The sequence below is a fragment of the Oncorhynchus clarkii genome, chromosome 12 (assembly GCF_045791955.1).
Source record: "Oncorhynchus clarkii lewisi isolate Uvic-CL-2024 chromosome 12, UVic_Ocla_1.0, whole genome shotgun sequence".
Taxonomy (NCBI): Eukaryota; Metazoa; Chordata; class Actinopteri; order Salmoniformes; family Salmonidae; genus Oncorhynchus; species Oncorhynchus clarkii.
In genome coordinates, this window is record NC_092158.1 from 7,021,628 (window position 1) to 7,037,772 (window position 16,145).

Here is a 16,145-nt window from a genome sequence, read left to right on the forward strand (position 1 = left end):
TTGGCTAGCTTTGCTACAGTCTATGTGAATGAGTGTTAGCATTTTCGGCTAAACAACTGCATTATACTTTAATAACATTTAAACTTTGGCTAGCTTTGCTACAGTCTATGTGAATGAGTGTTAGCATTTTAGCTAAACAACTGCTGCATGGTTCAGTTGGTAGTGAGCGGCACTTGCAAACGCCAGAGTTGTGGGTTCGATTCCCACCGGGGACCAGTAAGATTTTAAAAAAATATGAAAATGTTTGCGCTCTCTACTGTAAGTCACTCTGGATAAGAATGACATGTCAAATATCATTCAAAATAGGTAATTTTGCAACGATCACAACCAAATATAATCTTAGTGATCGTTCAAGCAATATTCAAAACAATATTGTAAGGTATGAGAACAGTAAAAAGTGTTGTCTTTGTTGTTGTTTAGAAGTAATAACTCTGTAAATCTAGGCTAAATTGAAAGGGTGCAGATGGCGAAGGACATTTTGTTTTCTCCACGGTGACCGTTGTATTTGTTTACGACGTGAATGGTGACTCGGATCATGGCACGGACCCAGGGGAGAACAACTGCACCTTCTCATTGAAGACACGGTAGTTCTAGACCGATAGCGGTAGCGCAGGCATTGTTTGCAGAAAACAGGATCCCCCCCATTATAGTGAATGGAAAAATGGAAATCTTCGAAGGTCAATCTCTTTGTGTAATAAAAAAATAAAATACATTGTAAGACAATCATGGTACCAATAATTGCTTCTAATACACCAGATGTACAGTATGTCCATGAAACCGATTATTATAAAATCACACACATAAGGATAATTGAGTTGCTAACGGTAACCTGCAGTATTTCCGGTCACACAGGTGTCTGTAACCATGGCTGGGCGTGGCTTGATTTACAGTTATAAATAGAACACATTAAAATGAATAGAAACATTTACAATGAAATAGCAAAATCACAATAATCACAAGAATGGCTTCATATCAAAGTCTACGTTGAGACCGAAATTAAATTAAAGATCCAGTCGGCCTCTCGTTTTAACAATACATTGTCAAGGTCACCCCCGTCTCCTAGGGAGGGTGACGTGATCGATGACGATATAGCAAAAGGGACGAAAGAGAGTGGATCGCTTCCAAAAAGAGGACCGCAACTGGGGTTCGTCGAGTTTTTGCACCTAATCAGAGATTCTTACTTTTAATTCACGTTTCCTGTTTTTACCCACATCATATTTTTTTTTACCACAAGGACAAGTTATAAGATAAATAACTCGTGATAACACTTTTGTCGTCGACATGAGACGCCATCTGAACTGACTTTCATTTGGCTTCGATGCGCTATTGAGTCTTCATATAGGAACGAATGGTGTCACGTGATGATGGCTTTATCCATTCATATATACAGTCATTGCGCGGACCGCGACAATACGTTAGCATATGAGAATCATATAGAATATGGCAAATATTAATAAATGCTGGCATTTACGGGCTACCTGAGACATGAATCAGATAGGTGGGAGGGCATACAGGCTGTGGTCAATTTATTAATGTGCAAAAGTCGCCTAAATGGATCATGAAAACAGTTTTTTTTGTTTTTTTATCGACACAAGACAGTTCAATGGAACCGCATCGCAGCAGGCAAATCGTCGCGTCTATTTTCTACACAACTTTTCTAGATGTCGACGCAGCTAATCACGAGCTAATCGGTTTTAGAATTAAGTGTCCACCGTGCCTGTCTTCAGCTTTTGTGTTTCTCTATAGCTAACTCTTATAGGGGAGGTATTGGTAACTTTAACCTTCACTTCACACAGATTGTATTTTACTGGCATATAAACATATATTATCTATGAAAATGTGAAGTGATAAGAAAGGGATAAGGAATATATATATAATGTACACGCATATATAATTGGCCTGTGCTGATCTGTAGTGGAGAGCGCAATCTTGTCCATCTAAACTTTTGGAGGTGAATGAGATTGTGTGTGTGTGTGTGTGTGTGTGTGTGTGTGTCTGTGAAATATGCAGTATATTACAACAATCCAAACAGTACTTGAATAACAACTTATGAGGTGTCCTACAGTACATGTCTTCCGCCTGGGGCGGCAGGGTAGCCTATTGGTTAGAGTGTAGAGGCGGCAGGGTAGCCTAGTGGTTAGAGTGTAGGGGCGGCAGGGTAGCCTAGTGGTTAGAGTGTAGAGGCGGCAGGGTAGCCTAGTGGTTAGAGTGTAGGGACGGCAGGTAGACTAGTGGTTAGAGTGTAGGGGCGGCAGGGTAGCCTAGTGGTTAGAGTGTAGGGACGGCAGGTAGCCTAGTGGTTAGAGTGTAGAGGCGGCAGGGTAGCCTAGTGGTTAGAGTGTAGAGGCGGCAGGTAGCCTAGTGGTTAGAGTGTAGGGGTGGCAGGGTAGCCTAGTGGTTAGAGTGTAGGGGCGGCAGGGTAGCCTAGTGGTTAGAGCGTTGGTGCCCTAGTCTAGTTCTCTACTATGATAGGGTGCACTAGTCTAGTTCTCTATGATAGGGTGCCCTGGTCTAGTTCTCTAGTATGATAAGGTGCACTAGTCTAGTTCTCTATGATAAATTGCCCTAGTCTAGTTCTCTATGATAAGGTGCACCAGTCTAGTTCTCTATGATAGGGTGCCCTGGTCTAGTTCTCTAGTATGATAAGGTGCACTAGTCTAGTTCTCTATGATAAGGTGCACCAGTCTAGTTCTCTATGATAAATTGCCCTAGTCTAGTTCTCTACTATGATAGGGTGCACTAGTCTAGTTCTCTATGATAGGGTGCCCTGGTCTAGTTCTCTAGTATGATAAGGTGCACTAGTCTAGTTCTCTATGATAAATTGCCCTAGTCTAGTTCTCTATGATAAGGTGCACCAGTCTAGTTCTCTATGATAGGGTGCCCTGGTCTAGTTCTCTAGTATGATAAGGTGCACTAGTCTAGTTCTCTATGATAAGGTGCACCAGTCTAGTTCTCTATGATAAATTGCCCTAGTCTAGTTCTCTACTATGATAGGGTGCACTAGTCTAGTTCTCTATGATAGGGTGCCCTGGTCTAGTTCTCTAGTATGATAAGGTGCACTAGTCTAGTTCTCTATGATAAGGTGCACCAGTCTAGTTCTCTATGATAAGGTGCACCAGTCTAGTTCTCTATGATAGGGTGCCCTGGTCTAGTTCTCTAGTATGATAAGGTGCACTAGTCTAGTTCTCTATGATAAATTGCCCTAGTCTAGTTATCTATGATAAATTGCCCTAGTCTAGTTCTCTATGATAATATGATAAGGTGCACCAGTCTAGTTCTCTATGATAAGGTGCACCAGTCTAGTTCTCTATGATAGGGTGCCCTTAAAGTAGAAGAAGAAGTAAAACAATGACTAGCCAGATTAAAGTAGAAGAAGTTTAACAATGACTAGCCAGATTAAAGTAGAAGAAGTAAAACAATGACTAGCCAGATTAAAGTAGAAGAAGTTTAACAATGACTAGCCAGATTAAAGTAGAAGAAGTTTAACAATGACTAGCCAGATTAAAGTAGAAGAAGTTTAACAATGACTAGCCAGATTAAAGTAGAAGAAGAAGTTTAACAATGACTAGCCAGATTAAAGTAGAAGAAGAAGTTTAACAATGACTAGCCAGATTAAAGAAGTAGAAGAAGTTTAACAATGACTAGCCAGATTAAAGTAGAAGAAGAAGTTTAACAACGACTAGCCAGATTAAAGTAGAAGAAGTTTAACAATGACTAGCCAGATTAAAGTAGAAGAAGAAGTTTAACAACGACTAGCCAGATTAAAGTAGAAGAAGTTTAACAATGACTAGCCAGATTAAAGTAGAAGAAGTTTAACAATGACTAGCCAGATTAAAGTAGAAGTTTAACAATGACTAGCCAGATTAAAGTAGTAGAAGAAGTTAAAACAATGACTAGCCAGATTAAAGTAGAAGAAGTTTAACAATGACTAGCCAGATTAAAGAAGTAGAAGAAGTTTAACAATGACTAGCCAGATTAAAGTAGAAGAAGTTTAACAATGACTAGCCAGATTAAAGAAGTAGAAGAAGTTTAACAATGACTAGCCAGATTAAAGTAGAAGAAGTTTAACAATGACTAGCCAGATTAAAGTAGAAGAAGTTTAACAATGACTAGCCAGATTAAAGTAGAAGAAGAAGTTTAACAATGACTAGCCAGATTAAAGTAGAAGAAGAAGTTTAACAATGACTAGCCAGATTAAAGAAGAAGAAGCCATGGTGCCACCTGGTGTATATTTATTAGAATCCGTGATACTTACACATACAGGTAACTGCCAGAATAACAGCTTCAATGCACCTCGGCATAGATTCTGCTAGTGTCTGGAACTCTATTGGAGGGATGTGACACCATTTCTTCCACGATAAACTCCATCATTTGGTGTTTTGTTGACAGTGGTGGAAAACGCTGGTCTCAGGTGCCGCTCCAGAATCTCCCATTCGGTTGGGTTGAGATCTGGTGACTGAGACGGCCATGCTAATATGGTTTACATCGTTTTCACGCTCATCAAACCATTCAGTGACCAGTCGTACCCTGTGGATGGGGGCATTGTCATCCTATGGGGGCATAGCCATGGTGCCAAAATAATAGTCCTATATTTCTCTGTGTTAGTATCTCTGTAGTCTAACTTTTGTGTTAGTATCTCTGTAGTCTAACGTCTGTGTTAGTATCTCTGTAGTCTAACTTCTGTGTTAGTATCTCTGTAGTCTAACGTCTGTGTTAGTATCTCTGTAGTCTAACGTCTGTGTTAGTATCTCTGTAGTCTAACTTCTGTGTTAGTCAGTATCTCTGTAGTCTAACTTCTGTGTTAGTATCTCTGTAGTCTAACTAACTTCTGTGTTAATACAGAAGCTGTATTTTTTTAAAAACATTTGACAAAAAACATTAGGAAGTCTTCCTGCAAAATTAGTGTCACATAAACACCCATGGTAACCATCACCCATGGTAACCATCACCCATGGTAACCATCACCCATGGTAACCATCACCCATGGTAACCAACACCCACGGTAACCATTTGTATAAAATGCAGTTTCTTTTTTCATTTTTTTTTTGTTGTGCACAACGGAAAATACCTTGATCAATGACCCAAATATCAGTGTTGCTTGTGTTCGTCGGTGCCCATTATCTGAAGTACAAAATCAAATCCAGTCTGTTGTTAACCAGCGTCCGCTTCAGATGTGTACAACTCAAACAGAGACCATTACATCATAACACCGTAGAGGAAAGGGCTAATACAGACGGTTAAATGACTAAAAGTAACTCTCTTTATTGAATTACAATGATCATCAGAAAATAAAAATACTTTTTGCCAAGAGCATTGGCCTTTTACTTTGTGGGAAAGGGCCATTGGTGAACAATGTAGCTCAATAATTTGCTTTCAAGGGCAACATTTTTCCCATAACGAACAAGATTCTAGAACATTCCCCGATGCATTCAACGCTGTGTGTGTCTTCTACCCTTACACACCACCGTGGAAGATAAAGCACTGCTATAACCGATAGCATCATTGCTGTAACCGATAGCATCACTGCTGTAACCGATAGCATCACTGCTGTAACCGATAGCATCACTGCTGTAACCGATAGCATCACTGCTGTAACCGATAGCATCACTGCTATAACCGATAGCATCACTGCTATAACCGATAGCATCACTGCTGTAACCGATAGCATCTCTGCTGTAACCGATAGCATCACTGCTATAACCGATAGCATCACAAGAGAGGTGAGATAACACGTAGAGTCAGGAAAAGGAAACACTTGTTTGCCTGTTGCTATAAACACAACAACTGAGATATTGCAATCCTTGAGAATTTTTTACTCAAATTTACATCTTGCAAAATCGAAATATTAGCACTTAGAATAAAAAATAGTTTAGCCTAGGTCCGATTCAAACAGCATGAATTAGAATGATCAGAAATGATCAGGAATTAGCTGGAATGATCAGAAATGATCAGGAATTAGCTGGAATGATCAGAAATGATCAGGAATTAGCTGGAATGATCAGAAATGATCAGGAATTAGCTGGAATGATCAGAAATGATCAGGAATTAGCTGGAATGATCAAGAATGATCAGGAATTAGCTGGAATGATCAGAAATGATCAGGAATTAGCTGGAATGATCAGAAATGATCAGGAATTAGCTGGAATGATCAGAAATGATCAGGAATTAGCTGAAATGATCAGGAATTAGCTGGAATGATCAGAAATGATCAGGAATTAGCTGGAATGATCAAGAATGATCAGGAATTAGCTGGAATGATCAGAAATGATCAGGAATTAGCTGGAATGATCAAGAATGATCAGGAATTAGCTGGAATGATCAAGAATGATCAGGAATGATCAAGAATGATCAGGAATTAGCTGGAAAACACTGTCAAATAATAGACTGAATCTGCCCAAACTTTTTTGGGGGGAAAATAGCTAAAAAGATTGCAACATTTTTCAATTTTTACTAATAATATATTAACGTTAATTTTCAGATGCTAGGGGCACATTTTAAGACAATCAAACATTTTAATTAACCTGACAAATGAAGATTTCTTGCCAACTGTAACTCTGACCCGTACTTGTTTGGCACAACTTGAATACAGCCAGAATATTCAGTATTTCCCTGCGGACGAGAGTTGTGCTGTCTGTCAACGAGTCATCGTGGTGCAACACTGAGATATATATATATCAAGAACAGTGAGTTGAGAAGCCATGACACACATACAGTTTACGTGCCATTGATATTTAATTAATATTGGCACCTGGCTAGAATAACCAGACAATTACAAGCAGAATACAACTGATCAAATCAACTCAATTCTCTCCCACTTTCAGCTATTCACCACCAGCACCCCCAACCAAAAGGTCATGAACCCTGTGTATTATGACTTTATATACACATTATTTCTTCAAAAATACAATGAAAAAATGGCAATGAGCATGGAGCATGAAAATAATATTATATACCTTCTTGATATAAACAAACAAAATGCTGAAGAAAACAAAAAAAATATGATATTGAAACTTTTGACCTCACTACATTTTCAATGTGACATGTTTTCAACACCGAATGTAACTTTTTCATCTTTTAACAAAAAACTAACACAACGTCTTATCTAAACACAAAATAACAACAGCCTACATGTAAAAATATAACTTTTACATACACAATTTCAAAATAATCGTCAGTTTGCATTTGTTGCATACAATTGACAAATGTCTGCGTTTCCTTTGACAGCTGAATAGCAGTGAGTGGAGCATGTTGTAACTCCGGTCCCTTTTGTCCAGTCAGGGACACCATAGTCAGTCATTGTGATGTCACGGCCCGCCAGAGAAAACCGGTCCCTTTTTGTCCCGTCAGGGACGGCCATAGTCAGTCATTGTGATGTCACGGCCCGCCAGAGAAAACCGGTCCCTTTTGTCCAGTCAGGGACACCATAGTCAGTCATTGTGATGTCACGGCCCGCCAGAGAAAACCGGTCCCTTTTTGTCCAGTCAGGGACACCATAGTCAGTCATTGTGATGTCACGGCACGGCACGGCAGAGAAGAAGAACGTGTCTTGTCTCTTTAAAGTAACACTGAGATGCCTCTTCAAACCTTCTTACCCATCTCTGAGAAAATAATTAATCACCACCAAAACAACCTCTCCTTTGAAAACTGGCACCTTCCTTATTTTATATATTGTATATATTTTTACATTTATATATATTGATTTTTAAATAGATTATTGTCCAGTTTCAGTGCCTTTGCGTTGATTGGATAATGTAAACCACATTTAAAAACAGCTGCTGACGAATCTCCATAGGGCAGCAAGTTGTGGTTTAGTACTTTTTTTAATCAACGGAGAAACCAGAACAGACAAAGAATAAGAGACAGATTTAAAAAAAAAAGAGGAAATAGTTCTGTTTTACACATACAACCACACACTGGTACTGAAGACTACAGGGGCTCACGGACAAGCCGATATTGATAAAAAGCTGATAGCTATAATACAACGCTCAATAACAGACGTGTAGGTCACTATGGAAACTTGGAATAATACAGGAAGGGGTCTGAAACTCGGGGTGCTGGGGCCGCCAGGGGGCTCAACTGACTAAAACAAGGTCTGTTCAGGGACACGTCATCTAATTACATATAAGCATACAGTACAATTAAATACAGTTTATCCCAAAAATACTTTTTTTTCCTCTTTTGACTGTTTTTTTTTTATTTTTTTTAATTCCCAGGTCGGAAAAAACCTGACTGCATAGACCTAATAACTAACAGTTCCCTAAGCTGGAATCCTAAAAAGTTCAGATAACGTCCGTCTCCTCCTCATCGCATTTGAATGATATGAACTCTGAAAGGCACATTGGTAGAAGTGAATGTTAAAATTGCATCTCTGGAGCCTTGCAGGGTCTGGGGGTTGGGGCTTGGTTGGGGGGTAAGGGGGCAGGAAGGGAGAACTGGGGAGGGTGACAGAGGGGGGTGTGAAGTGCTAGACCGGGGTTTATAAATCAGACAAATCATACAAGATGACAGACTGCTCGGCCTCTGGGATGTACATTCCCCCTCTGGCTGTGCCTTTCCGACGCAGCGTCATCGCCAACCAGGACGTGACATCACCAACCAGGAAGTGACGTCATCACGGGGCGAGAGACTTTGTTCTGGATCTGTCTTGTGTGACAGACACAGCAAGGAGACAATCTCTCCACCCTTTCTTTTCTCTCCGTCCTTCCTTCATCTGCCTAGTAACATGGGCTAACGAACAGTAACACTACCAACGGCCTGCCCTCCAATCACAAGGGTCCATTTGCTCATCTGCTCCGCCCACTCAAAAGAATGGCCAATGAAAACACATTTCAAATCTGAATCTGGACGTTTGCTAGTTTCGAGTGGCTATAAGTATAAGGGGCAGCAATTTTTTGCCTCTATCCATTCTAGCATACAGCCAATTCTAGCCAACTTAGAGCCCCAAAACAAAGTGTTATCTCAAAATTAATTTGTTCTGTTTTAGATTAGAAGTACACTTTTGTTGTTGTCATTATTGCATGTTTTTACAATATCTTGAAATTCTACATAATGTCTACTTTTCATATTCTATTAATACCCTCTCCCGTCTAGACTGACTTGATTGAGTTTTCATATATATCTAGCTAACTTGAAATGTCAAGGAGGATTTCAGGCACTACTGCAAGAGTTTCCACAGTGTGGAGAAGATTGCCATTCAGTGGAGAGGGCTGTGTTCATTAACAGCTCTGTCTGCAACATTGTTAAACATTGTTAAAAAACATAATGATATGTTTGAAATAGTCCCCCAACATCGAGTAGTTGCATCAATTATTATATATATATTTTTTTTCATTTAAAAAAAAAATCTTTAAGATATATAATAACAGAAAGAAATAAGAACAAATGTATTGTACTGTAGTATCTGTAGTACTGTAGTACTGTATAATCTGTAGTACTGTAGTATATGTATTATCTGTAGTACTGTACTACTGTAGTATTGTTGTACTGTAGTACTGTAGTATCTGTATTACTGTAGTATTGTAGAATCTGTAGTACTGTAGAATCTGTAGTACTGTAGAATCTGTAGTACTGTAGTATCTGTAGTACTGTAGAATCTGTAGTACTGTAGTATATGTATTATCTGTAGTATTGTAGTACTGTAGTATCTGTAGTACTGTAGTATATGTAGTACTGTAGTATCTTTAGTACTGTAGTATATGTATTATCTGTAGTATTGTAGCACTGTAGTACTGTAATATATGTAGTACTGTAGTATCTGTATTAACTATAGTACTGTAGTATCTATAGTATCTGTAGTATCTATAGTACTGTAGTATCTATAGTACTAATCTATAGTACTATAGTACTATAGTACTGTAGTATCTGTAGTATTGTAGTACTGTGGTATCTGTAGTATCTGTAGTACTGTAGTACTGTGGTTTATGTTGTATTGTAGCATCTGTAGTACTGTAGTATCTGTAGAACTGTAGTATCTGTAGTACTGTAGTACTGTGGTGTCTGTAGTATTGTAGCATCTATAGTACTGTAGTATCTGTAGAACTGTAGTATCTGTAGTATTGTAGTTTCTGTAGTACTGTAGTATCTGTAGAACTGTAGTATCTGTAGAACTGTAGTATCTGTAGTATTGTAGTTTCTGTAGTACTGTAGTATCTGTTATGTTGTTCCATAGCCAATATACATTTGGGTTCATTTATTTCTACAGGAGACAAAAGACAGGTTGTCAGGGCAAGACGTTGGTCAGATCGATCGATCGTTGATTGACGTGATCGGTTGATTGATTGGTTCAGGAAATAAGAGAATGTTGTCAAAGGAAGTGGTCACTCATCATCTTGATGAACTCCGGGAGCTTGGACCTATAGGAGGACAGAAGGGGTTAGAGACAGCTGTTACCTGGACAAACCAACAGACACGACACGACACACGCACGCACACGCACACACATAAACAAATGAGAAGAAACGGAGAAAAAGGATTAGCTTCTCTACCTGATTACCACTGTCTGATTAGCTTCTCTACCTGACTACCACTGTCTGATTAGCTTCTCTACCTGACTACCACTGTCTGATTAGCTTCTCTACCTGACTACCACTGTCTGATTAGCTTCTCTACCTGACTACCACTGTCTGATTAGCTTCTCTACCTGACTACCACTGTCTGATTAGCTTCTCTACCTGACTACCACTGTCTGATTAGCTTCTCTACCTGACTACCACTGTCTGATTAGCTTCTCTACCTGACTACCACTGTCTGATTAGCTTCTCTACCTGACTACCACTGTCTGATTAGCTTCTCTACCTGACTACCACTGTCTGATTAGCTTCTCTACCTGACTACCACTGTCTGATTAGCTTCTCTACCTGACTACCACTGTCTGATTAGCTTCTCTACCTGACTACCACTGTCTGATTAGCTTCTCTACCTGACTACCACTGTCTGATTAGCTTCTCTACCTGACTACCACTGTCTGATTAGCTTCTCTACCTGACTACCACTGTCTGATTAGCTTCTCTACCTGACTACCACTGTCTGATTAGCTTCTCTACCTGACTACCACTGTCTGATTAGCTTCTCTACCTGACTACCACTGTCTGATTAGCTTCTCTACCTGACTACCACTGTCTGATTAGCTTCTCTACCTGACTACCACTGTCTGATTAGCTTCTCTACCTGACTACCACTGTCTGATTAGCTTCTCTACCTGACTACCACTGTCTGATTAGCTTCTCTACCTGACTACCACTGTCTGATTAGCTTCTGTACCTGATTACCACTGTCTGATTAGCTTCTCTACCTGACTACCACTGTCTGATTAGCTTCTCTACCTGACTACCACTGTCTGATTAGCTTCTCTACCTGACTACCACTGTCTGATTAGCTTCTCTACCTGACTACCACTGTCTGATTAGCTTCTCTACCTGACTACCACTGTCTGATTAGCTTCTCTACCTGTGTACCTGCGTACCTGTGTACCACTGTCTGATTAGCTTCTCTACCTGACTACCACTGTCTGATTAGCTTCTCTACCTGACTACCACTGTCTGATTAGCTTCTCTACCTGACTACCACTGTCTGATTAGCTTCTCTACCTGACTACCACTGTCTGATTAGCTTCTCTACCTGACTACCACTGTCTGATTAGCTTCTCTACCTGACTACCACTGTCTGATTAGCTTCTCTACCTGACTACCACTGTCTGATTAGCTTCACTACCTGACTACCACTGTCTGATTAGCTTCTCTACCTGACTACCACTGTCTGATTAGCTTCTCTACCTGACTACCACTGTCTGATTAGCTTCTCTACCTGACTACCACTGTCTGATTAGCTTCTGTACCTGTGTACCTGCGTACCTGTGTACCACTGTCTGATTAGCTTCTCTACCTGTGTACCTGTGTACATGTGTACCACTGTCTGATTAGCTTCTGTACCTGTTTACCTCTGTACCTGTGTACCACTGTCTGATTAGCTTCTGTACCTGTGTACCTCTGTACCTGTGTACCTGTGTACCACTGTCTGATTAGCTTCTGTACCTGTGTACCTCTGTACCACTGACTGATTAGCTTCTGTACCTGTGTACCTCTGTCTGATTAGCTTCTGTACCTGTGTACCACTGTCTGATTAGCTTCTGTACCTGTGTACCTCTGTACCTGTGTACCACTGTCTGATTAGCTTCTGTACCTGTGTACCTCTGTACCACTGTCTGATTAGCTTCTCTACCTGACTACCACTGTCTGATTAGCTTCTCTACCTGTGTACCTGCGTACCTGTGTACCACTGTCTGATTAGCTTCTGTACCTGTGTACCTCTGTACCTGTGTACCACTGTCTGATTAGCTTCTGTACCTGTGTACCTCTGTACCTGTGTACCACTGTCTGATTAGCTTCTGTACCTGTGTACCTGTGTACCACTGTCTGATTAGCATCTGTACCTTTGTACCTGTGTACCACTGTCTGATTAGCTTCTTTACCTGTGTTCCTCTGTACCTGTGTACCTGTGTACCACTGTCTGATTAGCTTCTGTACCTGTGTATCTGTGTACCACTGTCTGATTAGCTTCTGTACCTTTGTACCTCTGTACCTGTGTACCACTGTCTGATTAGCTTCTTTACCTGTGTTCCTCTGTACCTGTGTACCTGTGTACAACTGTCTGATTAGCTTCTGTACCGGTGTACCTGTGTACCACTGTCTGATTAGCTTCTGTACCTGTGTACCACTGTCTGATTAGCTTCTGTACCTGTGTACCACTTTCTGATTAGCTTCTGTACCTGTGTACCTGTGTACCACTGTCTGATTAGCTTCTGTACCTGTGTACCACTGTCTGATTAGCTTCTGTACCTGTGTACCTGTGTACCACTGTCTGATTAGCTTCTGTACCGGTGTACCTCTGTACCACTGTCTGATTAGCTTCTGTACCTCTGTACCACTGTACCACTGTCTGATTAGCTTCTGTACCTCTCTACCACTGTCTGATTAGCTTCTGTACCTGTGTACCTGTGTACCACTGTCTGATTAGCTTCTGTACCTGTGTACCTGTGTACCACTGTCTGATTAGCTTCTGTACCTGTGTACCTGTGTACCACTGTCTGATTAGCTTCTGTACCTTTGTACCACTGTCTGATTAGCTTCTGTACCTGTGTACCACTGTCTGATTAGCTTCTGTACCTGTGTACCACTGTCTGATTAGCTTCTGTACCTGTGTACCTCTGTACCTGTGTACCACTGTCTGATTAGCTTCTGTACCTGTGTACCTGTGTACCACTGTCTGATTAGCTTCTGTACCTCTGTACCACTGTACCACTGTCTGATTAGCTTCTGTACCTCTGTACCACTGTCTGATTAGCTTCTGTACCTGTGTACCTGTGTACCTGTGTACCACTGTCTGATTAGCTTCTGTACCTGTGTACCTGTGTACCACTGTCTGATTAGCTTCTGTACCTGTGTACCTGTGTACCACTGTCTGATTAGCTTCTGTACCTGATTACCACTGTCTGATTAGCTTCTCTACCTGACTACCACTGTCTGATTAGCTTCTCTACCTGACTACCACTGTCTGATTAGCTTCTCTACCTGACTACCACTGTCTGATTAGCTTCTCTACCTGACTACCACTGTCTGATTAGCTTCTCTACCTGACTACCACTGTCTGATTAGCTTCTCTACCTGTGTACCTGCGTACCTGTGTACCACTGTCTGATTAGCTTCTCTACCTGACTACCACTGTCTGATTAGCTTCTCTACCTGACTACCACTGTCTGATTAGCTTCTCTACCTGACTACCACTGTCTGATTAGCTTCTCTACCTGACTACCACTGTCTGATTAGCTTCTCTACCTGACTACCACTGTCTGATTAGCTTCTCTACCTGACTACCACTGTCTGATTAGCTTCTCTACCTGACTACCACTGTCTGATTAGCTTCACTACCTGACTACCACTGTCTGATTAGCTTCTCTACCTGACTACCACTGTCTGATTAGCTTCTCTACCTGACTACCACTGTCTGATTAGCTTCTCTACCTGACTACCACTGTCTGATTAGCTTCTGTACCTGTGTACCTGCGTACCTGTGTACCACTGTCTGATTAGCTTCTCTACCTGTGTACCTGTGTACATGTGTACCACTGTCTGATTAGCTTCTGTACCTGTTTACCTCTGTACCTGTGTACCACTGTCTGATTAGCTTCTGTACCTGTGTACCTCTGTACCTGTGTACCTGTGTACCACTGTCTGATTAGCTTCTGTACCTGTGTACCTCTGTACCACTGACTGATTAGCTTCTGTACCTGTGTACCTCTGTCTGATTAGCTTCTGTACCTGTGTACCACTGTCTGATTAGCTTCTGTACCTGTGTACCTCTGTACCTGTGTACCACTGTCTGATTAGCTTCTGTACCTGTGTACCTCTGTACCACTGTCTGATTAGCTTCTCTACCTGACTACCACTGTCTGATTAGCTTCTCTACCTGTGTACCTGCGTACCTGTGTACCACTGTCTGATTAGCTTCTGTACCTGTGTACCTCTGTACCTGTGTACCACTGTCTGATTAGCTTCTGTACCTGTGTACCTCTGTACCTGTGTACCACTGTCTGATTAGCTTCTGTACCTGTGTACCTGTGTACCACTGTCTGATTAGCATCTGTACCTTTGTACCTGTGTACCACTGTCTGATTAGCTTCTTTACCTGTGTTCCTCTGTACCTGTGTACCTGTGTACCACTGTCTGATTAGCTTCTGTACCTGTGTATCTGTGTACCACTGTCTGATTAGCTTCTGTACCTTTGTACCTCTGTACCTGTGTACCACTGTCTGATTAGCTTCTTTACCTGTGTTCCTCTGTACCTGTGTACCTGTGTACCACTGTCTGATTAGCTTCTGTACCGGTGTACCTGTGTACCACTGTCTGATTAGCTTCTGTACCTGTGTACCACTGTCTGATTAGCTTCTGTACCTGTGTACCACTTTCTGATTAGCTTCTGTACCTGTGTACCTGTGTACCACTGTCTGATTAGCTTCTGTACCTGTGTACCACTGTCTGATTAGCTTCTGTACCTGTGTACCTGTGTACCACTGTCTGATTAGCTTCTGTACCGGTGTACCTCTGTACCACTGTCTGATTAGCTTCTGTACCTCTGTACCACTGTACCACTGTCTGATTAGCTTCTGTACCTCTCTACCACTGTCTGATTAGCTTCTGTACCTGTGTACCTGTGTACCACTGTCTGATTAGCTTCTGTACCTGTGTACCTGTGTACCACTGTCTGATTAGCTTCTGTACCTGTGTACCTGTGTACCACTGTCTGATTAGCTTCTGTACCTTTGTACCACTGTCTGATTAGCTTCTGTACCTGTGTACCACTGTCTGATTAGCTTCTGTACCTGTGTACCACTGTCTGATTAGCTTCTGTACCTGTGTACCTCTGTACCTGTGTACCACTGTCTGATTAGCTTCTGTACCTGTGTACCTGTGTACCACTGTCTGATTAGCTTCTGTACCTCTGTACCACTGTACCACTGTCTGATTAGCTTCTGTACCTCTGTACCACTGTCTGATTAGCTTCTGTACCTGTGTACCTGTGTACCTGTGTACCACTGTCTGATTAGCTTCTGTACCTGTGTACCTGTGTACCACTGTCTGATTAGCTTCTGTACCTGTGTACCTGTGTACCACTGTCTGATTAGCTTCTGTACCTTTGTAGCACTGTCTGATTAGCTTCTGTACCTGTGTACCACTGTCTGATTAGCTTCTGTACCTGTGTACCACTGTCTGATTAGCTTCTGTACCTGTGTACCTCTGTACCTGTGTACCACTGTCTGATTAGCTTCTGTACCTCTGTACCACTGTCTGATTAGCTTCTGTACCTGTGTACCTGTGTACCTGTGTACCACTGTCTGATTAGCTTCTGTACCTGTGTACCTGTGTACCACTGTCTGATTAGCTTCTGTACCTGTGTACCTGTGTACCACTGTCTGATTAGCTTCTGTACCTTTGTAGCACTGTCTGATTAGCTTCTGTACCTGTGTACCACTGTCTGATTAGCTTCTGTACCTGTGTACCACTGTCTGATTAGCTTCTGTACATGTGTACTGGATCTCTCTTTACACTCCCAAATCTTATGGAGAACATACATCCACTACAAGCTGCCTGTCG

At 41.4% G+C, this 16,145-nt stretch overlaps 1 protein-coding gene and 1 long non-coding RNA gene across 16 annotated transcripts in view; one reads left to right on the forward strand and one right to left on the reverse strand.

The window, feature by feature from the left end:
• Positions 1-16,145, forward strand: part of LOC139422672 (uncharacterized) — a 1,300,889-nt gene that overhangs the window by 71,159 nt on the left and 1,213,585 nt on the right. The gene's annotated exons all lie outside the window — the stretch shown is intronic.
• LOC139422670 (transcription factor 4-like) overlaps positions 8,165-16,145 on the reverse strand; it is a 411,500-nt gene continuing 403,519 nt past the window's right edge. For 6 of the 15 annotated variants that reach the window (XM_071173862.1, XM_071173865.1, XM_071173864.1 and 3 more), the window contains one exon: positions 8,165-10,352. In XM_071173862.1, the coding sequence (XP_071029963.1) occupies positions 10,304-10,352 (49 nt within the window). In that variant the 3' untranslated portion in view covers positions 8,165-10,303. The remainder of the gene's footprint in view (positions 10,353-16,145) is intronic. The other 9 variants (XM_071173861.1, XM_071173855.1, XM_071173858.1 and 6 more) reach the window with 3 other exon arrangements.